The following is a 25,959-nucleotide window of genomic DNA, read 5'->3' as shown; positions in this document are numbered from 1 at the left end:
CTTTGATTCTAAGTCCTGACTACCTTCTCCAACAACATAATACTTTGACCTCATGTTTTTGGGGTTTTTTCCCCCCTCAGTCTCTCTTCCCTTGTAAACCAATCATTAAAACTTGACTTCTCCAAAGGAAGAGAACTATGAACAATACACAGGAGTTGCTGGAACCCACAAAGGGAGAGTATGTAAATCTGGAGACCCCAGTTTTCTGTGGAAATGCACACACGGGTTCACTATAATGTCTTTAGGCATGTTTCCCAGGTGTGCTTATTTAATCCTCGGTGTGGTTCCAAGGATGAAATTCACCAATACATCACAGTGCCGCAACAGGTTGAGGCACACGCATAAGGGGATCTGGACTGGCTGCCATTTCCATCATCCTCATCATTTTACAGATGAGAATACTGAGGGAGACACATCAGGGAGCCTGCCCACAGAACCCAGCAGTAGAGAAGGCAGGATGCAACCCAGCCTCTCCTCTCATAGACTACTGTCTGTCGACATGGACCTCCTCTGCCAGTTCCCCAGGGCCACGTAGAGTGCCGACATAAGCTCCCCCGAGTGCCAGGGCCGGTTTTCAATACCCCAAGTACAGGAGGCGCTGAGCATCTCTGCTTAGTGCCCTAATGCTGAATTTCTGACACCTACTATCAAGAGGCATTTTCTCAAAAATATTTGTTGCTCTGCTGCCTGTGTTGCCCTTCAAAAATAACTTACCTAAAAACCAATTAGCACTGTCTGAGGGCAGAGAGGGTTTGCTCTCCAGTATCCATGTGTTGCCACAGTCCTTGAGGAAAGACTGCTTTTAGACCAGCAACTCTGGCTTGGTTACGTTAAGACGGGATCTAATTAAACCCAAGCTACACTGGTCATCACACTTTGGTCCTTTTTCAATTTTCCGTGGAAGGAAATGTTTAGAACAAAACAAGTATCTAGCAATGGCTGCAGCTAATTACAAAGGGCATTTACTGAGAAACCAAATTGTTTTAATATGACCCCCAAATGAACTCTCAAACAACTTCGCAGAGGGCCTAGCAATGCACAGTCTCATTCAGAAGATCTTTCTTTCATCAAATGTACTTGAAATCATGTTCACCGTAACTTTGCTTTCCAATATTTCAATTTAAAAACAAACTGCTTAAAGGAGAATTAAAACCTTATCTTTATCAATGATCTTCAAATATACAAACCATATATAGTTGACCCTTTAACAACATGGGGTTCAGAGGCACCAACGGCTTGTGCAAAAATCTGTGTGGAATTTTTAACCCCCCCCAAACTTAACAGCCATAATTAACACATTTCATATGTCATATGTACTATATGCTGTATTCTCGCAATAAAGGAAGCTAGAGAAAAGGAAATGTTATTAAGAAAATCACAAGGAAAATACATTTACTGTCCTGTATCTATAAAAAATCTGCATGTAAGTGGACCGGCACAGTTCAAACCTGTGTTGTTCAAGGGTCAACTCTACTACATAAAAATATGAAATCATCCTAGTGGAGGAAGAAACACTCATTAGCCCAGAGAGACAGTGTATAAACTACTAAGAATGGTAATTCAAGAAAGAGAAACAAATTTAACCTGACTCCGTTTGGAAACATTTAATTAATGCAGAAGAAATGCAGATATTCCTAAAGTCAGAAAAATGGAAAAACAGAGACGGGGTAACAAGCCAATTAGCTATTATCATCATGAAGGCACTAAAGAGCAAATAACAAAGCAGGTGATCCTCAGATTACACTGATGCAATGTATTCCATCCCACTCAAAAATACAGCGTCCCTCTGGCTTTGTCTAAACAGTGTAAGAACAGCTGATAAAAATTCACAATAATCAGATGAATTGCTCTAGGATGCCAAAGAACAAATTTAATTGAATCCCTGATTGAATTGATTGTGACAGTGTAGACAGTTAAGCTTCATATAATAAAATTAAAACTTTAAAAGCAGTCATCATGAAAAAAAAAAGGAAAAAGAATATGCTTAATAAAGATGAAAAGATGTGGAGACTTGGCTCCCAGACCTTGATAACAAGATCAGAACAATTTAAGATTCTATTATCAAGAAGTGAGCAAAATATGCAAGGGCCTGGGGCATTTCATGATGTATGATTAGACCCAAGTCTCCACAGGGCAGCATGAAATGGACACTCAGTTATGGTCCAGAGCATCCAGGCTTCAGAAACAGTCAAATCCACTTAAGGAAGGATCAAAATTATGAACATGAGGACTCAGAGAAGATGTGGGCACAATTTCTGATGCTGTATTAACTGAATTGGTTGGGTATATAATCTCAATTATCCAACTAATTAATCAAAAAATATTTGCTGTGTCCTTAATTTTGGTGAGGTATTCACTATTTGGTAGGTAGCTTTCAATCCTATAGAATGAACATCTTACCAAGAGTACATCCCATTACTTTGGGCTGGAAGTGACAAAGCAGCAAGCACATTTCTTCAAAAGAGTTTTTTGTTGTTGTTTTTTTTTCCCTTGGAACTAAGCCATCAAATCCTGGGGTGTCTGTGCAGGAAAGGACTGGACTTGTAATTAAGTCCTGTTTTCAAAACTGAATTCTCTGAACCATACAACAACTGGAAGTCCCTGATAGTGCATGTTTCAAAGAGTGGTTCCTTTCCCTGCCCACTCTTCATTCCTTCAGCCAGCATTCACCGAGTCCCCCACAATGCAGCAGGCACTGGGCTAAGTGTTCAGCCATGTGCTGCCAAACCCACACAGCACACTGACAGGCTAAGATTCAGCAAATGCCTGGCAAAACAAGAACAGACTTTCAGATCATGATCCCAGTAAGCCTTCTGGGTAACTTTCACTACCATCATTTAATGAAGGGCATGAAACAGTACTTCTTGGAAAAGTACTTAGTAGCAATCCCTTACTTGGGTCATGTTTATTACTATCTTAGTAAGTTTTATCCATCTGACTACCAACTCTAGCTTTTCCTTGACAGTTCTGAATGTCGGTTGCCTAAGATGCAGTATCTTCTCCTAATTTCTCTTCTTTCCTGTCCAAGAACAGGTTTTCCATCCGACACTGACTTTATCCAACAAAAGCGTCCTCAAAATGCCTGGACCCACTTTAAACACAACAACTTTTGTAGATTTCTCCCTGTTCAGCCACCAGACTGCAGTACTTTTCCCCGCTGGAATTGTATCAAACGCAGTTCAGACAGGAAGGCTGTTACCTGCCCCAGTAATCAAAGGACAGTGGCGTGTGATGGTGATCTGAGTACCGGGTGGAGTGGAGAAGGGAGAGGAGCTAGAACTGGACAACCACACCAGAACTTCTGTGCACATTATGAATCTCCCTCTTGTTTTAATTACTTTTTGGTAGGAGTCTTTGGCTCATACTATTACTGGCAATGACTGCTGAGCTATTCTCCCTTTCTTTCCAATCAATGGCTCTGGTTCCCAATTTCAGCTTAAAAGGGGCAAACAGACCTTCCTTTCATTGGCCACGTTCTCTTATGCATCTTCTCTTTCTCCTTTTCAAACACGAGTCCCATTTGTATTTCTGTCTATGAAAGTAAGGATGAATGCTGAACAAGCACAGCCTGAAGTCAAGGGCTTCAAAACATCTCCAGCTAGATAATCCTAACACTTTTAAGGCACAACGTTAAAATGGGAGCCACTCGAAGGTAATAATAGGCCATGATTATATTTATGAAGATTTCATTACCTTGTGAAACCAAAGCTGATTATGCTTTACCATCATGACCGCCTCAGTCAGGTTGCTGAGACACAAACTGTGGACCTGCTGGAAAAACAGCATTAATAACCCAGCACATAATGGCTCTCCACAGCAATGTTGCAGATGAGACGGGTGACTCTACCCTGAGAGGAGATTCCTCTTTCAGCAGGCCATTCCAAGTGAACTTTTTGGACTCTTTTAGGACCTCTTCCGTCAAAAGAAGTATAAAAGAAAGGAGCACCAAATGTAGGAGTTGTTCCTGTACTGTGTGTAGGTTTCACTTAGCTATCCCCCTACCTCCCTACCACCGAGCTACCTTTAATGATTATTGCGAGGGGCTTTTCAGTAGTAAATTCAAAATCTACCTGTGCTCATCTCATTTCCTGGGCCATAAATTTTATAACCTGAGCTGTCACAATTCTGCAGAGTATTAGGCTGTTACTAGCTATAAATCTCAAGGTGAGTCGCCTGGTTCTGCCCAGAAATAACAGATCTCCATGTTTCCCCAACTACTGACTCATTCATTTATTCCACAGACATTTATTGATCAATAAGGATGTGCCAGATCCTGGATAGGTACTGAAGCAATAATCAGACTGGTTCAGAGACATGGGATCTGTTCCAACGTCCCATTAGGACATGTCAATGAAAGTTAGGGTTTCCTTCCACTGTGCAGAAAGAGAATGCCAGTCAACTTCACTAGCTGTTCTAGAGTTCCCTCTCAGTGATGAAACTTTTCCACATCTGAATTCACCATCCTGACTAGAGAGGAAAAGGAAACAAAACAAAACAAAACACAAGGCATCACAGTCTCAACTGCTACCAAAGAGAGAGGTGATGATGCCCATGTACTAGTGGTCAGTGTTCTTGTTTCAAGTTTACAGACCTGGAGGGTAGAAAAACAGATGGGCAGAAATAAACCAGCCAGTAAGTAGAATGTTGTGTGATGACTGTATAGAGAAAGCATGAGATTATTCCTACTGGATATGCAGGGGTGAGTTTCGTAGAGGAGCTGTTATTTAAACTCAGTCTTGAAGAATGGCTTTATTCTGTCAGAAGGAGCCTTCTTTCTAGGATTGAGTAAGCAAAGACACAGAGGGACTCCTGGGGTATGTTTAGAGTAACAGGTGTCTGGTTCCTCTAGGAAAATATATTCCATTGTGGCCAGAAATAAGATTCGTTTACATGGTTCCTGACATGACTGCCCACTGACAGAAACTAAATTTATGAAGGTCTAAACACAGAAATTAAAAAATAAATTATTTAAAAGTATGAGGTGAGAGTAGGCATAAAGAATTCAAGGAATGACGTTTACCTATGTTACTTTTACCAAGAGAATCAGGTAAGTCCAGCCTCATCTGAAGGGACTAAAAGAGTTAATGAAGTCATTTCACATTGAAAATCTTGAAGCTGATGTAGTCTAAGCTACGAGTCTAGGCTGTAACAAGAAGAAATTCAAGGAAAATCCTTCTCAGTCTTGGCTTTCCCCAACTTCTGTGTGTCATGTGATGAGATTCCCTTCAAATGGTCACTAGACTATTGACCAACTTAGTAACAGCATGTAGGCCTCAAACTGTAAACAATTTTATGATGATGATGTCAGTGTTGGCTTGAATTTTGAGTATGTCTGACTAATCAGGAAGAAGTGGAAAGAGGGAACCAACCGGGTACATGTGGTTACAACTGATTAGCACGTGGCTCCACCCAGTTAGCCTCATGAAGGAAAGTGTGGTGCCTCCTCTCAGGCAGCAGTAACGCCCTCTCTGGCCACATGGGCGCTAATGAACCTGCTGTAATTGGCCAGTGGAAGTGGTGCTACCTTCTCAATAGAAAGGGGTTAACAGTGCTCCCTTCTTCTTTCCCAATTCCTTGTAGCTAGGGGCCAGCCTTCTCTCCACCACTCCACCCCAGCCTGAGGACAGGGAGATGCAACAACAAAATAAGCTACCATCTAGCCAGGAGTATATAGAAGTGTGTGTTCCTTTCTGTTGGGCACAATCAAAAGGCAAAGAAGTGGACAGGTTGGAACCCGAGTGATGGCCTTGGGCCAACTCTAAGATGCTGGCTTGGTGGCTTCCTATAGCTTAGCACATCAAGTCCTTGGCTTCTAGATCTAGTTTGTGCAGTCTGCGCTTGATGGCACAGAGGCCCTAAACAGGACAGTCTCTACTGTGTACAAATGCATCGTGCTTACTCTTGCAAGCATATGTTTCTAATGTATTCCCTTCATCTGGAATACGCTTCTCTCTCATCTAAATCTATCCAAATATTCTTAGTTCTTCATTCACTTAATAATTATTAAGAACTAGTGTTAAGCCCTAGGGATAAAAGCTTAAGAAGGCATGACACCTGCTGTCAAGGAGCAAATAGTCCACTCCTAGGTTTTCAGTTGAGTGCCAACTCCAACCAATTATTAACAGAACTCTATACTGAGGATTCTGAAATCCGATTCAGGCTGAATAATAATAATGGGTATATCAAGCTTGATTAGCAATGTCTGCCACATGGGTAGCAGGAGTTCGTGATGGCATGCATGCCATATACTTGCCATCTCTGGGTCTGGCTTAATTTCTACCTCCTAAAAAAAAAATTTCCCCTACAATCCCCATTCCCCAGTGTTCAATAGTATCATTCTTCTGCATCTTACAATTTAGAACTAGATTCTATTGCATTACATTAAATTTGTCACACATGTTAGCCTTCTTTCCACAACTAAAATCTAAGCTGACTGAGGGCACAGGTCAAGTGTGCATCTTCTGTAATGCAAAGAACCAAGCACAAATAAAATGCTCAAAAAATACTTGTTCAGTTGACATGGGAATAGATGCACAATCGCACCAAGAACTTTTCTCATTTTCTTCAGTACTCTCTAGTCATGGCACCTTTGTGTTCTCGAGGTTATTTCCATATATCACAGAATCTGATTATAAAGTGGGGGATTTAAAATTCCAGTACTGGGATCAAAGCTCCTCCTGGATCCTGGAGGGGATTTTTATGGCTACAGGAAAAGTTACTGTTAGCTCTAAGTTACCACAGCTGGATCAAACCTAGCATATCACCAGGTTGATCAGAGTGTGGCTCCAAAGCTGGTAAATGTGAGCAATTGCAAGCCACTCTCTTTTGGCAAGTGGCTTTCTGGACTAACCACAATTTTTTTCTCTTGTTAGTAAATAATAGAAAATGACTGACTGTGAAAACTAAAATTATATTCACTTCAACTTCCTACCTCTTAAGAAGAAGGTAAGGGTACAAGTTACTTCCAGATCACCAAAACTAAACATGATTAAGTCTTAAGGATGAATTTTTAAAAGTCCAACCCAATATTTATTGAACTTCTAACATATATTTAAAACTTTATTAAGCGCTCTATGTGAAATTTATAAACCCTCTGGGAGCCTGTAATTTATTTGGTCAATGAAAGAAATGAGTATGATCCAACCAACCAATAATGCAGGAGAGTATAATCTAGTGTTACACCCAGGTTAACACCATGTCATGGCTACTAATAACTGAATTGATATTTAGAATTTAGTTGAGAGCCATGTTAATGCTTAAATCCCAAACCATTAGAGCTGCTAAACCATTAGCTGCTGCTAATCATGCCCTCACAGTTCAATTTCAGGGTCACTGCTATTTTTTAAACCAGTAAGATAGAAATCTTTGAAGCTGTCCCTACCTGCAAAATATGTCTAGAAATACCCATTTCAGATAAATTTAGACCCAATAAGTGGTATTTTTAGCAACCATGATTTCTACAGATGTGGGCTGAGATTTATGGTTAATCTGTTTTCCAGTTCAAAGCAAAGGAGCAGTTTAAAATTGGAATCTTTTAATGTATCGTGATCAACCAAGATGACATAGTCCAAGTACATTCAATACATTTTCCTCTGGTATATTCAAATTGGATTTGTGGATATGATTTCCTTATCCCTAGTCTTTTCCCGTAGAACAAAGGAATTACACAGATAATTCAGGCAAATCCTTCCCACTCCTACATCACTCCAGGAACATTCTGAATAACCAAGATGAATCAGATGAAATCAAGCTTTTTGTTTTGTTTTAAGCGTAATTATTCTGATAACTATGTCAGTGCTCCATTTCACTTTGACTGTGAGGATAAGACCTTAGGAGACTTTTCAGCCAGGAACAGCACTAAGGAAAAACATGTGGAAGACCAAGGGAGCCGGTATTTCACCCCAGGGCTCCCCATCCCCAGTGTGGATGAATACTTAACGTACAACGCTTGTAATCTAGAGGTTCCTCATCTAATTTAGTGAAGTATTCACATTTTAGAAGTTTATTTTTCTACTTCAGAAGTACTCATTTCAGGATTTCAAATAAAATGAATGTCTTTAGTATTTGATGATGATCTGCTTTACATACAAGTTTTTAAGAATTCCATCAGGTTAAAATAGAGTGAGACTCTAAATAACTGTTTATTCAAAGATTTCTGCTCAAATGCCTTCTACCTGAATTATCTATATAACTCAAGATGAAGCTGGGCTGGGGTTAAAGCCGGATAGATCATCCCTACTGTCCTAATTCCCCAAACAATCCCCAATCTCCCCCTTACAGTGCGCTGGAAGGCCTTGTGTAAAATAGCACCAGATAAAATTACCCTCCTAGGTACTCTTCAGCAACTCCACAATCAACTGAGCAACCTATAAATTTACATTCCAAAGCCCAATGGCACAGCGACCAATAGTACCTCATTCCTCCTCAATCTTTGTCTTTCTCCTTTAAATAAGAAAACCTTATGTTAATGGGGAGATTATTGAAAGAGTCTCCTTGTAAGCCATGAATGCCACTTCACAGACTGTACAAAAAGCAGAGCTCTATGAACAGTACAATAAAGTCAACTCATCTTTGTGAAAAGCTCAGCATCAGCCTCACAGAGAACTTAAATAGTTCCAATTCCTAGATCTCTATTAAAACATAATGAGTCCATGCTTATGCCACTGTGAGTCCATGCACACACATACGCAAAGGCAAGTTTACTGCACAGAGGGTAGTCATATTGTAAATTGGGACTTAACCTTGACATTGGATTACATTATTTTTTCAAGCTATTCAAGATCATCTGCTCATTCTGAAGTATTTTCTTCTCATTGATGTATCTGAAGCAAGTACCTTTAAAATAAAACACCTAGGGGCGCCTGGGTGGCGCAGTCGGTTGAGCATCCGACTTCAGCCAGGTCACGATCTCGCGGTCTGTGAGTTCGAGCCCCGCGTCAGGCTCTGGGCTGATGGCTCAGAGCCTGGAGCCTGTTTTCGATTCTGTGTCTCCCTCTCTCTCTGCCCCTCCCCCGTTCATGCTCTGTCTCTCTCTGTCCCAAAAATAAATAAACATTGAAAAAAAAATTTAAATAAAATAAAACACCTAAATACCAAAAACCCATACAAAATATACTTTGATATTCAAATTTAGCAAAAAGCCAAATATAAATTACCGAAAATCTCTGCAGACTTGCAATATCTTGTTAATTGCAAAAATAAATAAATAAATAAATAAATAAATAAATAAATAAAATAAAACAAAACAGGCAACTGGAAAAAAATGCACATGAACCAGATAACCTAAAAAGTTTGGGAAGGAGTTATTGAAAAGAACACTCTGGTCAACTAAGACACAGCAAAGTAAACTCAAAATTGCACCTTTGACAGTACTCCTGAGTTGTATAACAATATATTTTAACTATGTAAATGGTGCCCCCAGAATTGCCCTCAGAGAGTCCCCTACACAGAATACACTGTGATCAGTGCCTAGGAGAGTTAACAAAGTGGTTGTATTTTTCTGGTAATGCAAAGACACTCTAGGAGTCTTGAGTGTCTTGAAATTATTGTTGTGAAACATCATCATTTTAGGGTATATGTAAAATGTCCAGATACTGAATCGTTCTGTTTTGAATTCTGAAGTCTACCTGTAATTTTGTACCCTGGAATGAGCTGATTATAAATTTGTATTTGGCATAAGCCCTTAACTAAACCAGATAAATACACTGAAATTAGATCCTCTTTAATGTTTTAAATTATGTAAATGGAAATACATGTTTAACAGAAAAGGCATGTTCATATATTTTGCAGAGGTGGCCAGGTATTAAATCTGCTGCTTCCCTAGAAGAAGTTTCCATTGTACATAGGCTAAGTCTTCATGTAAGCTAGTTACAGAGATCAGCAAAGTAATTCCAGTTCTAATCAAGGAAAGAAAATAACTCCATTTTGCCAAAAAGGATAAAAGGAGGTACAAGATGCCTCTAAAAGAAAATAATGAAACTTTTTTTTTTTAACATTAATAGGTGCAGAGACTTTGAAGGGCTCAGGCTACCCAGAATAAGCAAATTGTTAGAAAGTTACTTGGAATCACCCACAGACAATAACTGTCGGTGGTTTCATTTCAGGCAATGGGCTTGTGCCAAAAGGGACTGACATCTTGATGAAAGGGTCACCAAAAAGTTGTGAGAATTTTTCCATGAGTAAAAATCCTTCCAAGAGCAACACACTGTGATTTCTCATTCTGCCACCATACATAAAGGACAACTGTAAGAAATTAACAACATGTAATAATAATTCAGATTTACTCTTCTGCACTCAAATTGTTCCAACTTTCATTCTCGGCTTTGGCACACACGTTTGCCTTTCACGAAGCTCATTCCACTCACTAATACAGAAACACGGTATTTACTCTTTGAGCCTGACCTATAGTCAGTTTTTGACCTACAGTCAGGTCTGCTGGTTTTGGCAGAGTCAGTGGTCAAATTTATGTTTAACCAAACTGGTCACCTGACATATTACAGCATATGTGACCCTTTGTGGTCTGTCCACCTATGGTGGCACAGAGGGTAAGACTCTGGATAAAAAGCGACAAGACAAAGTGATGCGGCCAGTCTCAGTAAAAGAAAAATAAACAAAAATACTGTGCAGCGGTTCATTTTATTACCATCCTAGCACTCTATGACAGTGGCTAATTGGAACTTAATAGGAAGTTGGGAACCATTTGCACAAAACCTGCTGATCAGTTTACTTTTCTGTTCATCCCTTTTGCCCGTCCACCTCAAGTTCCTTAATTTGGTCACTATCCGCTAAGTCCGAGCAAAAGCTACTTTCCACAAGGCTTTGCCACCCACCTGTTGAACTGACAGGTGAGGCACACACAAAAAATAGAGAGCTTACTTGCTAATAGGATTCAAACTGAACTCATTTAATTGCTCTGATTCATTCTTCTCCCTGGAAGCTTATACTTGGGTTGTTCTCAAAGAAAACACCAAGTATATCAGATTTAATTTTGATTCATTAAATTCCACCCTCGATTAAAAAAAAAATAAAACATGAAACTAAATTTGGAAATCACACATTCTGAGTGGCAGAAAGGTGTTTTAAACAGTGTAGACATCTGCAGTAGGACATGTACTTAAAAGTTGCCTGACATTTCGATTATTTTCTTCGCAGTCCAATCTTATTTCCAAGGAGGAAATTTTTCATAGAAGATCAATATACTTATTCAGCTGTTTTTAATGTGTATTTCATCTGTTTCGCTCTTTCCACAGACATCCAAAATGAAACTGCCTTCTGTGTGTATCACAATGCTTGTCACAAATAGTCACCCTTTCATTCAGAGGTAATGTGCTTGACTTCTGAAACGGAGCAGATGCCTCTGAGAAGTGAAGTTATACATCAACAAAAAGTATCAAGGCTAATTATAACTGAGATACAATAGGCAGGGTATATGAAGGTAAAATAAAGTCCAAGCTCTTCACATATATTGCTCTTAAGAAGAGCAGACTGTCCAGGTGTTTGATGAGCAGGACACGGACCCCTACTCTGAGGGTGACTTCTGGTGAGCTCTAAAATAGGACCCATTGCTTTGTTTGAGCCCTACGACTGCCACCTCCCTCCATGCATGTCACAACAGACCACTCTTCTTAAAGAACAGAACGGTTTCTGTTGTTCAAGTTAAATAAATCTTTGCTTCTGAAAGAGGAATTTCAGTTTCTGTTCAAAATGACTGCAAATCAAAAAGATCTAATTCACCACATCCAATTCATATCAATTGCTGCACTGCAAAGCTCCCACATGCCGGACGGAGAAAGACCCCTTTAAAGGTCAAATGGGGTAGGAACAATAAGGGGTTGAGGCGGGATGAAGGCATGTGGTTGATATTTATATGAAATCAAGACACGAGAACCTACTGAGAATTGCCTCTGATGGCCCATTCTTACCATTTTGAGAATCGTAACAGTCTTGGCCTTGCACCCTCCCTCTCTTCAGTCCAGGGAGATCAACCTGCAAAATATGTTTAAATACAGAAGACAAATCGCCTCACCGCAGGTCAGGAAATGAAAAATGCCGGTTTAGAGGTTACAGACAAATAACCATTTTCTGTGGTTAAGATAAGTTACATGCAAATTATTGTAACCACTGGGGCTTCTCAGAGAGCTTTCCAAGGGTCTATAGGCTTAAATAGGGGACAAAGAAATTCCTGGTACCTGGCTCTGCAGAGTCCTGGGCTATTCTTAGTGTTTGGTTCCTCTTTAAATTGCGGGAGTTCAAAAGGTTTAGTAACTTAAAAGTAGAACCAAGCGATAAAAATAGATTGTTTTCTGGCTGCTCTTTGTTCCCAGACATACTACTGGCAGTATATTTGCAATCAAGACAGCAGAATAGGAATCAGCCTTCCACCGTGTAGTGTAATGCCTCAGAGTGGGTATTTTTGGAAATGGCACTGCATTACATAACCTTCCGTGTCTTAAAAAAAAAAAAAAAAAAAAAAAACCCCCCCGGGGGGGGGGGGGGGGGGCAGTCAGGAACATACACCATTATGCCCTTCTCTTTATACCAAATAAACATTAATGTACATGCTGCAGTGATTTTCCTCTCCACCTTTATGTCGTCAGAACACGGTTCTTTTGTTAACATAAGTTATGGCAAAAATTAAGATGAATGGAAAAACTAAAAGTTCTCCAACAGGGTATCATAAGCTCTTAGAGTTTTCCTATAATGTTATTATAGATACACATAAATGCAAATCAGATTGTTATCATCATCATCCAGCAAAAAGCAGTCATGTATTTTTAAACCCTCCCTCCCCCAAAGTTCAACTGCTTTATAAGAAAATGCAGAAAAAGTGTTGCAAGATCGAATGCCTGAGAAGACCCTTGGCGGCGGCAGCAGCGCTGAGAGAGTAATAAAGTGTATGGATGGAGGGATACAAATTCATTTAATAAAGGGGGTGGGGGTGCATGCACCAAAGTGCATCTAATGCAAAGAAACAAACCAGTCCCTAAGAATGCTATATGAGCAAGAAGAACAAAAATTAACCATACCAACAAGCAAAAAACCCCACCCCTTCCCAAAAGAATTCTCCCTCTCAACTTGTGCATTAAAAAAAAAAAAAAAAAAAAAAAAAAAAAAAAAAGCTCAAGTTAAATTCCAGCCTTAATGCACCAGGACCAAAATGCCAGAATTTTTTCAAGGTACACGCTTCAGCTCTTTAAAATTTAGAGGGAAGAAGCATGAACTCTGCAGGGTTGAAGGGTCCAGCTAAGAGCAATGGCAAGAAACCGACACAAAAGAGAAAGCAGCGCTCCCGGCCGGGGATGGGAAGGCATATACTTACAGACAAAAGCCCCGCTCCCTGTTCACTCTCTCCTCTCTACACCTGAAACACAAATGTGGATGAAAAAGGGCATCATGCTAGAAAGACAGCTGGGAGGGGGAGGGGGAGGGGAGGGGGAGGGGACAGGGGTGGAGGAAGAGGAGAGAGGAGGGGGAAGGGAAACAAAACCCAGACCGGCTTCACTTCCAAGAAGTACAGCCGTGGAAAAAGGAGGGGAAGGTCTCCCTGCCTCGCGCGCTCTCTCTCCAAGAGTGTGTGTGTGTGTGTGTGTGTGTGTGTCTTTCTCTAAGAGTCTCAGTCTCTCTCTCTCCTCTCTCTCTCTCTCTCTCCCGCTCTCCGCTGCCAGTGTGCTAGTGAACAATGAGCTAATTCTGATGGGGCTGGCGCTGCGCCAGCGCCCCAGCCTTGCTGCCACTGTGCGGCCGCAGCGGAGCCAGACTGCTTACTCTGCAGGAATCGGCGACTCGGGGCCCCGTCGGCGAGCGGCCAGCAAGCGCGCCCCGCCACCCCGCACCCGAGCACCCCGCCGCCCCTACTGCTCCTGCCGGGCCCCTGGGGGACAAAAGGGCCCGCAGACCGGCGCGCCGCCCCGGCCCCGCCCCGGAGCACGGCGCACACACACCCCGGCCCAGCCTCTCCCGCCCCCCGGCGGGCTTCTCCGCCTCGACGTGCGGTTGCTTTTCAGACAAATAAGGAGGCGGAGGAGGCGGTTTGGGGGCGCGCCAGGCGTGAAGGCGGCCAGGGCGCTGCACAGCCCGGCAGGCCGCCAGGCCGCGGGGAGAGGCGGCGCGGCCCGTACTGTAATAATAAACCTGCAGCAGAGGGCATCTGAGGGAAAGAGGACGGCGACGGGGCGGCAGCCGCCTTCCCTTTTATGTGCCTGTCCCGAGCGAAGCAGAAAATGGTGCCCGCGGAGGCGCGCGCGCGCGCGCGCGCGCGCACACACACACACACACACACACACACACACACACACACAGCGGCGCAGCATGCATTTGCGCACGCCCCCCGGGTCTGCCCCGCAGCCCCGCCAGGGCCGCGTGCCCGCCCCAGCCCGCAGGAAGCCCGGGGTCGGAAGCTCCCCCAAGGCCCGGCCCAGAGGCCCCAGTGGCTGCGCGCGCACACTCGGGCACACACACACACGTGTGCACACGGCCATAGGTGCGCGGACAGCCGTGAGCCGCGCGACCTGCTGTGATCTGTGATCGGCCCGAGACACACTCCCCTCTTGCTCCCTTTTGCTTGCAGGATTTAGCCTATTCCCGCTGCTCCTCGCCCTAAAATTATACTTTTTAAAATTGGAGATTGCTTTTTTAAAAAGTGCTTTGTGTTTGATTTTTTTTTAAAATTGGTTTATTTAAAATCTGTCTTCATAGTAGTGTAACAGCTCAAAATTTTGCTACAACTTGGTTTTGTTGCCAACAAAACAGGATATCATTTTATGGTAAATGTCAGATGTTAGAGGGAAAGATTATTTCCTAATTAAATTGCTTTGCCAAGAAAAAAAGATATAAAAGATCATAACGTCTTCTAAATTTACCATCCACATTTTACTTCTAATCACTGAAAGCAATGTTTTCCCATCATAGCAGTCAGGAAAGGTGAGGGGGTAAGGGGAGAGGGAGAATTTACAAAAACATGTTTATAGATTGTCTTAAATAAAAAAAATAAATTTTGGGGGGGTACAGAAATAGCATACCTTAAAAAGCAATATTTTAAACTATTATAAAGAAAAAATTCTCTATAAGCTTGTTGCCAGCACTATAGATCTCCTTTCACACTACAAAAACCACTGCAGCAACAAATATTTCTTGATCTGACAGTGGGTGTAACATTTAAGGGGCCAGCTAGGAGTTTTCCTGAATTAATCTAAAACGTCACATTTTTCCTGCAAAAAAAACTTACCTTGGAGCCATTGCTAGGAACAAAGGCAAGACACAAAACTCAACAAACTTCCCTAAATGCCTTCAGGGCCAGTGTTCACCAGTGTTCACCAGGGAAATGGTCTGAAGAGTAAGTGGGGAGGTGAGAGTGGACAGAAACCTGGGGGCCGCTTCTGTAGGTCCGAGCCCCAAGAGGCTAGCCAAGGGCACCTCAACACTGAGATCTTTGACCTCAGAGTCAGGTTCAAAAAGAAATCCAAGAAGACACTGCCACATCAACCAAAAATCTATCCCAAAGAGATATGTTCAAAAGTTATTTCTTCAAGAAAACATATACACACACACATACATACACACTGACTTTTGTATTTATACAAAGCTTCCCTAAGATGGCCTTTAAAAACACAGGGAAATTTGGGATTTATTGTGTGTTAATTTTTCTTCATTGTAGCCACAAATATTTGGGTGACATAGTTTTTTGTGTGTGTTTGTTTTTCTGTTTTTTTAAGCAATAAGAACACTGGGTCAGAATCATAATCTATTTACTGTGTTCCAGAAAATGGTTATAATCCAACTATCCAAGAAACATTCTTGAGTCCTTCTGGGTAGAGGAGACTGTACTAATCACTAGGGACATAAAGGGACTCACAGCATGCCACCTCATTCAGGCAATGTAGCATTCAGGAAATGTCTTAATGCTCCAGGGGAGCACCCTCTGCCCTGCTCCCATCTGCCCTACAGGTTGTAGGGTAGACCCACTCTCTTGAAATATCTTTCTAATCATCGTACCCCCTTGCTCCATTATAGGATAAAGACCACACTTTAGCCTTCTACTCAACTCTCACCACAATGTGACCACAATCCAACTTTCTAGCTTTATTATCCTCATCTGTCTCTTTCCCAGTTATAGGAGTCCTTTGATTCAGTCTGATTACTTAGGGCATTTATTTATCCCTAGATCATTCAGGAAGCAAAGTCACACAAAGACTGACTTAAACCAGGGTGTCTCCACCTCAGTGCTATTGACTTCTGGTGCTGCATAATTTTTTGATGGGGCCAAGGTGCAAGGTGGAGGAAGTAGGGATATCCTGTTCCTTGTAGGATGCTCAGTGGCATCTCTGGCCTCCACCAATCAGATGCCAGTAGTGTGACAACCGAATTTGTGTCCAGACATTGTCAAATGTTCCTTGAAGGGGCAAAGTTCCCCTTGTTGAGAACCATTGTCTCAAATGATCAAATCCATGGGTTGAGATGGGAGAGGTGGCCTCCCCTGAGTCATGTGGACTACATGCAAAAGAGACAGAGACCTGAACAAAAGCAAGGTTCTCTTAGGAAAGAGGAAAAAGAAGTAGGCAATGTCCTTATCTTCATGGAATCTATGGTCTGGGATGAGGGGTGGAGATACAACCACAGCCAAACTTACAGTGCAGTGTAATAAGGACAATTGCAGAGCTCTGCACCAGGGTACACTGTGAGAATGAATAAAGCCTCCTTTCTCAATCAGACTGGGGTTTAAAAGAAAGTTTTGTAACGGAGGTGATGCTTAAACTGAACTTGTAAAGAATGAATAAAAGCCAGCAAACTCAAGAAGGGGGAAAGGGACATTTGGGGTAGAGGCAGGGGCACATTGTGAGCTAAGGAATTTGATCAGTGCCTGGTGACAGCCAGGTGATACCAGAAAATAAGAATCCCGGGTCAGAAGCTGACCCCTGTGTTCTGTCCCTTACATGAATGTGAATGCCAAAGAAGAGTCCATCCATCAGAGGATTTGGTCAAAAGGAGAAGGTACTTTAGATACAGGGTCTTTCTTCCACCTCCCTTAGATAGACAAAATATATCTTCATATTTTCAAATGTAACTCAAATATATATTCTGGCAATTTTATTTTCAGTCTGTGTCATTCACTGCTTCTGGTAACAAGTTCCATGAATCTGAGCTCTGTGCAAAAGGCTGCATGTAAAGTGGTTAGAAAAACAAGTGGTTAGAGCCAGCTCTATGTGACCCTGAAGAAGTTATTTAACCTTTTAGTCTCTGTTTCTTCATTCTTCAACTGCAATTTATATGGTAGTACCAGAGTGCCGTGTTATGTGAAACTGCATACTGTACTAGGTAGCCTTACACACATGGAAGTAATGGGTATTATAGGTAACTTACTATAATAAAACTTATGTACCATATCTTCTCTGAGCTTCACCTCCACTCCCCCTCTGCTCAGCCTCAATGATGTGTGGTTCCCCAGTGAGTGATTCTGCAGCATGACTCTTGGACTTTTTCACTTGCTGTTCTGCCACCACAATGCCCCTTTCCCTTTCTTCAACATTTCCTGCTCCTTCCTCATAAATGTAGGTTATGTATCACTTCTTTTAGGAAACTTATTTGGAACCACTGGCCCAATTTAGAAAGGAGTCTTTGTGCTCAGAGCTCTCCACGGCCTTTATCACACTGCTGTAACTTTGGCTTTATTTTCCTGTCTTCACCACCAGACTGTAAATTCCATGAAGGAACAGACTGTAGTACACGTTTTTGGTTATTTGCCTAACATGCATTGTCTCTTTCCTTCTCCTTTTTTTTTTTTTTTCAAGTTTTTATTTAAATTCTAGTTACTTGACGTATAGCATAATGTTGGTTTTAGGAATAGAATTTAGTGATTCATCACTTACATATGACACCCAGTGCTCATCACAAGTGCCTTCCTTAATGCTCATCACCCATTTAACCCATCCCCCACCCATCTCCCTTCATCAACCCTCTGTTTTCTATAGTTAAGAATCTCTTATGGTTTGCTTCCTTCTTTTTTCTTCCTTCCCCTATCTCTATCTATTTTGTTTCTTAAATCCCACATGTGAGTGAAATCATATGGTATTTATCTTTCTCTTTATTCTAGCTTACCATAATATACTCTAGCTCCATCTATATCATTGCAAATGGCAAGATTTAATTCTTCTTGATGGCTGAGTAATATTCCTTTAGGTATATGTGTGTGTCTGTGTGTGTGTGTGTGTTTGTGTGTGTGTGTGTGTGTGTGTGTGTGTGTGTGTGTACTACATACTACATCTTCTTTATATGCATCAGTTGATGGACAGTTGGATTCTCTCCATAGTTTGGCTATTGTTGATAATGCTGCTATAAACATCGGGGTGCATGTGTCCCTTCCAATCAGTATTTTTGTATCCTTTGGGTAAATACCTAGTAGTGCAATTGCTGGGTTGTAGGGTAGTTCTATTTTTAACTTTTTGAGGAACCTCCATACTGTTTTCCAGAGTAACTGTACCAGTTTGCATTCCCAACAACAGTGTTAGAAGTTTCCTCTTTCTCCACAACCTCACCAACATCTGCTGCTTCCTGTGTTAATTTTAGCCATTCTGACAGGTGTGAGGTGCTATCTCATTGTAATCTTGATTTGTATGTCCCTGATGATGAGTGATGTTGAATATCTTTTCAAGTGTTTGTTAGCCATGCAGGTGCCTTCTTTGGAAAAATGTCTATTCATATCTTCTGTCCATTTATTAACTAGATTATTTGTTCTTTGGGTCCTCTTCCTCTTTGTTAATGAAATCCTGTCTTGTCCTAGTCTCCATCCTTTCTACCTTAGAGCCCTCAAGTTCCAGGGAAGGTGATCCTGAGGAGTAGATCCTAATTATTTTAGCCCATTACTGAATTAAGCTGTTTGGCTCTGATAATGGGCTAGAGATGAGCATGTGACCGAAGTTCAACCAATCATACTGAAAGGAAAGAATTATAGTACATGCTTGAACTAAGAAATTTGAGTCCTATGCTTAAAGCAATATACAACTATTGAACACATTTAATCTGAACATGACGTGAACAGGTATTTTTTTTCCTAGAAAGATTATTCTTAGAGCAATTCAGAGGATGTATTTGGGTATGAAGAAGGTAAAGAATTGGAGTGAGATCAATTAGGAGACTATTATAGTAATCTAGGTGAGTAATCATGAATGGCTCATGGGAAAGAAGAAGAGAGAAGGAGTCAAGTTACATTATGGAGGTAGGGTTACATTATGAATTGCAGGGGTCCTTGGGGGCTTGATGGAGTACTACAGATTAACTGGAGAAAAGAGTCTAAGGTGATCCCAGACTTCTGACTCTGTGATTGCTTGGATGATCGTGCTTCTTCCTAAAACAGAAAATACTAGAAGAAGAGTGGATTTGGGAGGAGAAGGGGGTGATAATGAGCTCAGTTTTATATCTGCTGAATGTAGAACCCACATAGTCAATTTTCCAACAGCAAGCCTTGAGTAATTTTCTTATCATTTCCCTTTTCTTCGTGCTTCCTTCCTAGGATGGGTTGAATTGTGTCCCCTCTATGTTGAAGTCATAATGCCCAGCACCTCAGAATGTGACTGTATTTGGGGACAGGGTCTTGAAATAGGTAGTTAGGGTAAAATGAAGTCATAAGGGGAGCCCTAATCCAATGTGACTTGTGTCCTGTAAGAAGAGGAGATGAGGACATAGACACACATGGGGAAGACCCTGTGAAAACATAGGGAGAAGACAGCCATCTACCAGCCAGGGAGAGAGGCCTCAAAAGAAACCAGCCTTGCTGACACCCTAACCTCTAGAACTGTGAGAAAATGAATTTCTGTTGTTTCAGCCACCCACTCTGTAGTACTTTGCTATGGCAGCCCTAGCAAACTAATACACCTTCCCTGCACTGAACATTCAGAAGGGTAGAGGATTCATAATATTTCTATTCGTTATGAGATTTAGGGTATTGTAAGATGTAAAGTCCAAGAAATATGTTGAAGCTGAAGAAGTAATATGTCTCCAAGGGCAAGGCTGTGTCTAAATCTAGAAAGTCACATTAAATAGGTATCTGAAAGTTGCCATTGTGGAGGCTCCTCTGAAATTCAGGGTCCGTGGTTCTCAGATCAGCATTCCAAAACGCATAAGGAAACCTATTTACAATTTCAACCCTGTCTGCTTGCAAGTTTCCAGCTGTATTTACACAGCTGCTGAAGGCAGCGCAGATGAGAAGGATTCTCCACTTCACCACTTAGAAACCCACACTGAGAATAGTTCAGAAAACGCCTTCATATTTGAGAATTCACTAAGTCTCAGGAAGGAACACAAAACATCAAGAATTAAGCCACTGACATGGGGACTTTGGCAATGAAAGGAGGAAAAATAGTGTAAATTTAGCAAAGTATGAAATACAAACTTAAAAGTGAATACAGGATGACTTATAACCTATGTCACTCTATAAAACATAACAATGAACATAGTATTCAAAAGATAAAGGACAAGGACACCTGGGTGGCTGAGTTAGTTAAGCATCTGACTCTTGATTTCAGCACAGGTCATGATCTCATAGTCGTGAGATCAACCCCCGCATTGGGCTCTGCACTGGGCATGGAGGCTGCTTAAGAGACTCTCTCTCCCTCTCCCTCTGCCCCTCTCCCCAGTTCGCTCACTCTCTCTCTCTCTCTCTCAATTAAAAAATAAAAAAATAAAGGACAAACATAGGAGGTGAGGATCTTCTGAAAACCATGGCACCCTCAATCTTGTATTTTGTCCAACATCTGGAAATAATTGAAAATCCCTGGAAAAGTCAAGTGAGCCCTCCTGGAGGTGAGGAACAAGCTAGCTGTTGCAGAAACAAAGAGATAAATGGAAGGAACGTCTCAAAGGAAGATTTATCCAGATTATCCTACCAGGCAAAACAGACCATATGAAACACATTTTAAAAATTAGCCTTCTGCTTGCCTTAAAAGTTATCTGAATGGTGATGCAAAACTTTAAAAATAATACCGGTGGTGAATGCTGTTCCAAAACAAGTAAAAGGAAACTATTTTAAAATCCCAATGTGTGTGCACCCGTGTGTGTGTGTGTGTGTGTGTGTGTGTGTTAGCTAATTACCCTTAACAAAGAAGAATGTTTTTTTTTCCGTGGGAAATTCTGAATTTTAAAACTGATTAAAGTAATCAACGAGTATTCTCCACAGCACTAGGGAAGTACAGAATTGTGCTCTAAGAAACTGACAAACTATATACTATTACATGATATGAAGGTGGTGTTTATCATTCAAGAGGTAGAGTAACAAAATGTCCCTAGATGTAAATATCCCTTGATCTTGTGCTGTGTTTACAACATTCTGTACATACTAGCTCTCATTTTGAAATTAACTCAAGCACCTTGTGAGCTGAGCAAAATTCTGTCCCATTCTCCAGACTTTAATAGAGCCTGAGATACCCAGGATTAGAGTTTAGGGCACCCTCACTGAGGCACCTTCCTCACCTGACCACTCACTGGAGACGAAAGGAGGAGACTGACCAAAGAGAGAAACAGCTGATTGGAAGACAGAAGACTCTTTGCCTTTAGAATGAACTTCTGCTTTTCAAAATTTGGGGTAATGTACCTCTTCTCCTTGTGGATGCAGTCAAGAAGGTAAGCCCTTGTCAGAAGCTTCAGATACAGATTCCCCTGGAATTCATAGAAATACACATGCAAAGAATAATGAAGGTGCTTAGGCTTCACTAATAATATCACATATATTTGTTGTACTTTTAAAACATATATACATAAGATTGGGGAATAGGTAGCAAAAACAAAGGGAGTCACTTAGGATCACAGCTCAGTTAGCAACATTGATTAGCCTGTCTAAATCATGACTAGATTGCATTACTTTTCGCTGAAAGCCCATCGTTTTACAGAACATAGCATTTGAAACAAGCATAGCTCATGTGCAGGCAGTTGGCTTATGTAGTCCTTATATCGATTCTGTGACATTCTCATCTCACAGATGAAAAACTGAGGTAGAGAGAGGGTAAGCCCTCCGCTCAGCACAGTGTAAATAGTACAGCTGGGACTTGAACCCAGATCCGATGGACACTGGTTAGTCCTTCACTCTTCGACTTCCCCTAATTTCTTGGCCATACTCTCTGGCTTCCTCTCTCATGTTTTCACAGACACATCTTCCTTCTTCTACCCCATACATTTTTGTGATTTACAGAAATGAGATGGTTCTTCAGGCAGAACAGTTTGTTGAAATGGCACCTAAACTGTCTCTAAAACAGCTTGTGATCCTCTGAGGTGATCAATTTATTTCAAAAATGGTTTTGAATGACACCATGTGCTAGTTACTCCACTCCATACTGGTAATGACAAACTGTCAGGAAACACCCCTGAAAAACCAAGATTCTCTTCCCCCCTTCCACACACATGTATTCATTTACATACACACCTATTATTATAGCTCCTTTTAAAAGTGCACACATATCATGACTTCATGCTCACCTTGGTTTTGGCCTTGTATGTAGCCCTTTCGTTCTAAATTCAACACCTTACTGGAGTTAGAAAAGGTGTCCTAATCATTTCTTTTAAACCGTGTAAAGTTTTATTTTTGTAGATCCTCAAAGGCATTATAATAAAATAGTGAGAATTTGACTCTGTGATTAGGAAAGCCCATGAGACTTCCCTGAGAATTCTGAGAATGTGCACTTGAGAAGCTGAAATCAGGACAGTTCCAGGACAAATTGCCAGGTTTTCTTTTGCATGGACTTGCCTAAGTTTGCACCAAAAGGTCAGCGCCTTAAAGCACTGTAATGTCTCAACTGTACCCTGAAGAACTGAAAGGGTAAGACACCTCAGCTCCTCACTAAAGAGAGAAATCTTCAGGCAATCGAGAACACAAGTGTAGAAGGGCGTGCCAGGTGGTGCTCTGTTATCCTCCCCAACACTGAATCCGCCCAGGACAGACATCTGAAAACTTCTCTTCTTGGGTCTGCCTCCCTCATTGTCTACTGGGTATTTTCAGCCTTGTCTCTCCCCCTGGACTTCTGTTGCTTCTTCCCCAAAACCTCAAGTTCAAATGAGCAGTCCATTGATTTCTCCTCCATGGAGTTGGGTGCTTTTCTAGTTTGAATGGGAGACAAGAGCCAAAGGCTCAGGAAAGGGGTGAATAAGTGCCTTTTCCTGGAAGAGTCTGATGAGGGGCAGAGGTTACATTTCTTTCTGTCATAAATCCTTTGGGTGGTAATTCTTCACTGGTTGTTAAGTTCAGAAACTTTTTCATTCCTCTGTCAACAAATTTACAGTTTTGCAGTTTTAAATGTCCTGAATTCTTTCTGTCTACTTTCCACGAATTGCAATTTATTTTAACATCTACCCTACTCCAGGGATTTAAGGGTACACAGGAACAGAGCCTCTGTTGGTGATACACCATCACATCCTTGGGAATCTAAGCAGTCAACAATTTTGATGCTTCAACTTGAGTTAGGCTACACAGAGATTAGACAGAACTGTATTTTTGTAACATATATGAAAGGAAGATTTTATGAGACAAATTAATGAGATAAGGATTTAACCTTCCAGAAGCCTAGCTCACTGTTTTAAAGACTAGCTTCAGCACATTTTCCATAATTTTCATAAAATGTGCTGTAAATTACAAAAAAAGAACTTATTTATTAAAGTAGTCTCTGAAGGATCTATGCTTAGGAGTAGTTAGCACACTGGCAACTCTCTTGGTGGCCTCACAAGGTAAAAAGTAGCAGAAATCTCCATCTCCTATACAGACCTAGCTCTTTTTACTAAGTGTCCCTGACGCATCCCTACCTGAATGTCCCATGGGCATCATAAACTCACCTTATCCTAACCTGAAATTATCATTTTCTTCAAAGTCTTTGAATAGCTTCAGTTCTCTGTTTATGCAAATGGTCACAGCTCCATGCATTCACTTACTCTAGGTGGAAACCTTCTTCAACTCACTGTTCTGATCAGTCTCTGGTTGGTGTTAATCCTTTATCTTAAACAGCACCCTTCAAGCCTCAAGTAAAACATGACCTTCTGTGTGGAGCTTCCCTGATGGTGCCTGTGATACCTTATGGCACTGTTCATTTGACTAAGTATTTGTTGAGCACCTTCTTATTGGGCACAAAGGAAAGTGCTAAGCACTGGAGCTAGAACAGTGAACAAGACAGACCCTGGCACTGTCCTAATGAAACTTAATTCTACAGTCACAATCACAATTCATGATGCAAATCAACAAATTATAAGATAAAGAACAAAATGTTCTAAATGATGTGCCAAAGAATGGCTGGGGGCAGGGTGGGGGAAAGGATATTTAGGGAAGGTGTCTTGGAGCTGACACTTGAGCTATAAGACCTGCAAAATGAGATGGAGCCAGTAACTGAAAGACATAGATGGTGAGCATTCTATCAGAGGGGAGGAAGGCAAGTGCAAGGGTACTGTGGCATCAATCTATGGGGTATTTAAGGCATAAGAAGAGTGTGATTGAGATCATATGGCTGGAGTGTAATGAGTAAGAGAAAAGAGTAGTGAAGAGGAGATCAGAAAGGCAGGCATTCTTCTAGTTTAGCACATATCACATTGTATTGCCCCTCCCCCACTCACGCTCTGTCTCTCTCTCAGAAATAAACATTAAAAAAAATTTTTTTAAATAGAGCTTCAAGAGTCTAATAAGTTCACAATAACGAAGTTTTACTAAATGTTTGTTCCATCATCAATATTCAACTTCAAAGATGCACAGAATTTGTGGAGAATTATACAAACTATGGTTTCCCTCCTTAGGTTATCAAGGCATATCTTAACTTTAAATTTTTTTAATGTTTTATTTATTTTTGAGAGAGAGAGAGACAGACAGACAGACAGGCCATGAGTGAGGAAGGGGCAGAGAGAGAGGGAGACACAGAATCCCAAGCAGGCTCCAGGCTCTGAGCTGTCAGCACAGAGCCCGACATGGGGCTTGAACTCCAAACTGTGAAGATCATGATCTGAGCCAGACGTGGGTGCCCAACCAACTGAGCCACCCAGTCACCCCAAGGCATGCTTAACTTTAGAATTTATTTGAGGCATTATAATTATTTTTTTAATCCTTAACCATACCAAACTCAAGTATGATTTAGTGCCAAAGTTGAAGTTGAGTTGATGCTAATCTGACTGGATGTCAGGAAGAAAAGATAATGAATTATTCCCAATCCCCTCTCCCTGGGCAAGCAAGAGAAAAAAGTGGGACAGCTTGACTTGAATGACTTCTTTCAAAATATTTTCCAAAGCTCATGCACAGAACCATTTTTCTCCCAGGAAAGAAACATTCAATACGGAAAATTTTGGTTCGCTTGAAGAACAAAAAAGTCTTCAAACTTCTATCTCTCATCCATGTTAATGCCTTGTTTTCTTTTCCTCTAGCTGTTAGGGGAATAGCACCGATGCTTCATTTAGAAAGAATGAAATGATGCAGACTGCATGGTAAGCGGTAGGTAAAGACACATGAGGGGGGACATAAGTCATAAGAGGGGCAGCTACTAATGTATATGTTTTTAGAGGTTCTGTGTTAGCACATTCACCTGCATAATCTCCCTTAAACTTCCACAAATTCTTTGAGTTAGACATTCTTTAACTGATTCTAACAGATTTTAATACATTTTAACAGATACGGGATTACTGAGTAAACAATTTGCCTGAGAGCACACACAGTTACTAAATGACAAGAGACAGGATTTGAAAGCAGGACTGACTGGCCAGAAGCTTCATTCTCTTTGACACACAACTTTTATACACACAAACATGCATACATATGCATGCACAAGTGAATATATATTCCTTACATAGCTATATCTGCCAACGGAAAATTTAGAAGCAGGGTTTTATCGTGCCATCAAAATTTAGTATTTCCCCATCCTTCTAATGTAAACCAAAAATTACACCCCAGTCCCTAAGAACATGCTGCACGACTTCAGTTTTAGCTCAACAATTGAAGTAAACGAACCAGGATTACAGAAT

General features: G+C 41.2%; 1 protein-coding gene and 1 long non-coding RNA gene across 2 annotated transcripts in view; both read right to left on the bottom strand.

Moving 5' to 3' along the window:
- The window catches only part of NREP (neuronal regeneration related protein), a 28,694-nt gene extending 15,095 nt beyond the window's left edge, over positions 1-13,599 (bottom strand). The window contains exons 1-2 of the mRNA XM_040446791.1: positions 13,319-13,599; positions 11,922-11,985 (exon numbers count right to left, since the gene is read on the bottom strand). Coding sequence (XP_040302725.1) covers positions 11,922-11,924 — 3 coding nt within the window. The 5' untranslated portion in view covers positions 11,925-11,985; positions 13,319-13,599. The remainder of the gene's footprint in view (positions 1-11,921; positions 11,986-13,318) is intronic.
- Positions 3,498-11,915, bottom strand: LOC121012052 (uncharacterized). The gene is made up of 2 exons (XR_005781924.1): positions 9,086-11,915; positions 3,498-8,851 (listed from the first exon to the last, which is right to left on the bottom strand). It is a non-coding gene; the product is annotated as an uncharacterized LOC121012052 (long non-coding RNA).
- Positions 13,600-25,959: the final 12,360 nt, after the last annotated feature.

This window comes from Herpailurus yagouaroundi, unplaced genomic scaffold (genome assembly GCF_014898765.1).
Source record: "Herpailurus yagouaroundi ecotype Mexico unplaced genomic scaffold, PumYag 29, whole genome shotgun sequence".
Taxonomy (NCBI): domain Eukaryota; kingdom Metazoa; phylum Chordata; class Mammalia; order Carnivora; family Felidae; genus Herpailurus; species Herpailurus yagouaroundi.
Note: the sequence above shows the minus strand (reverse complement) of the source record. Positions and strands in the feature narration are given on the sequence as shown.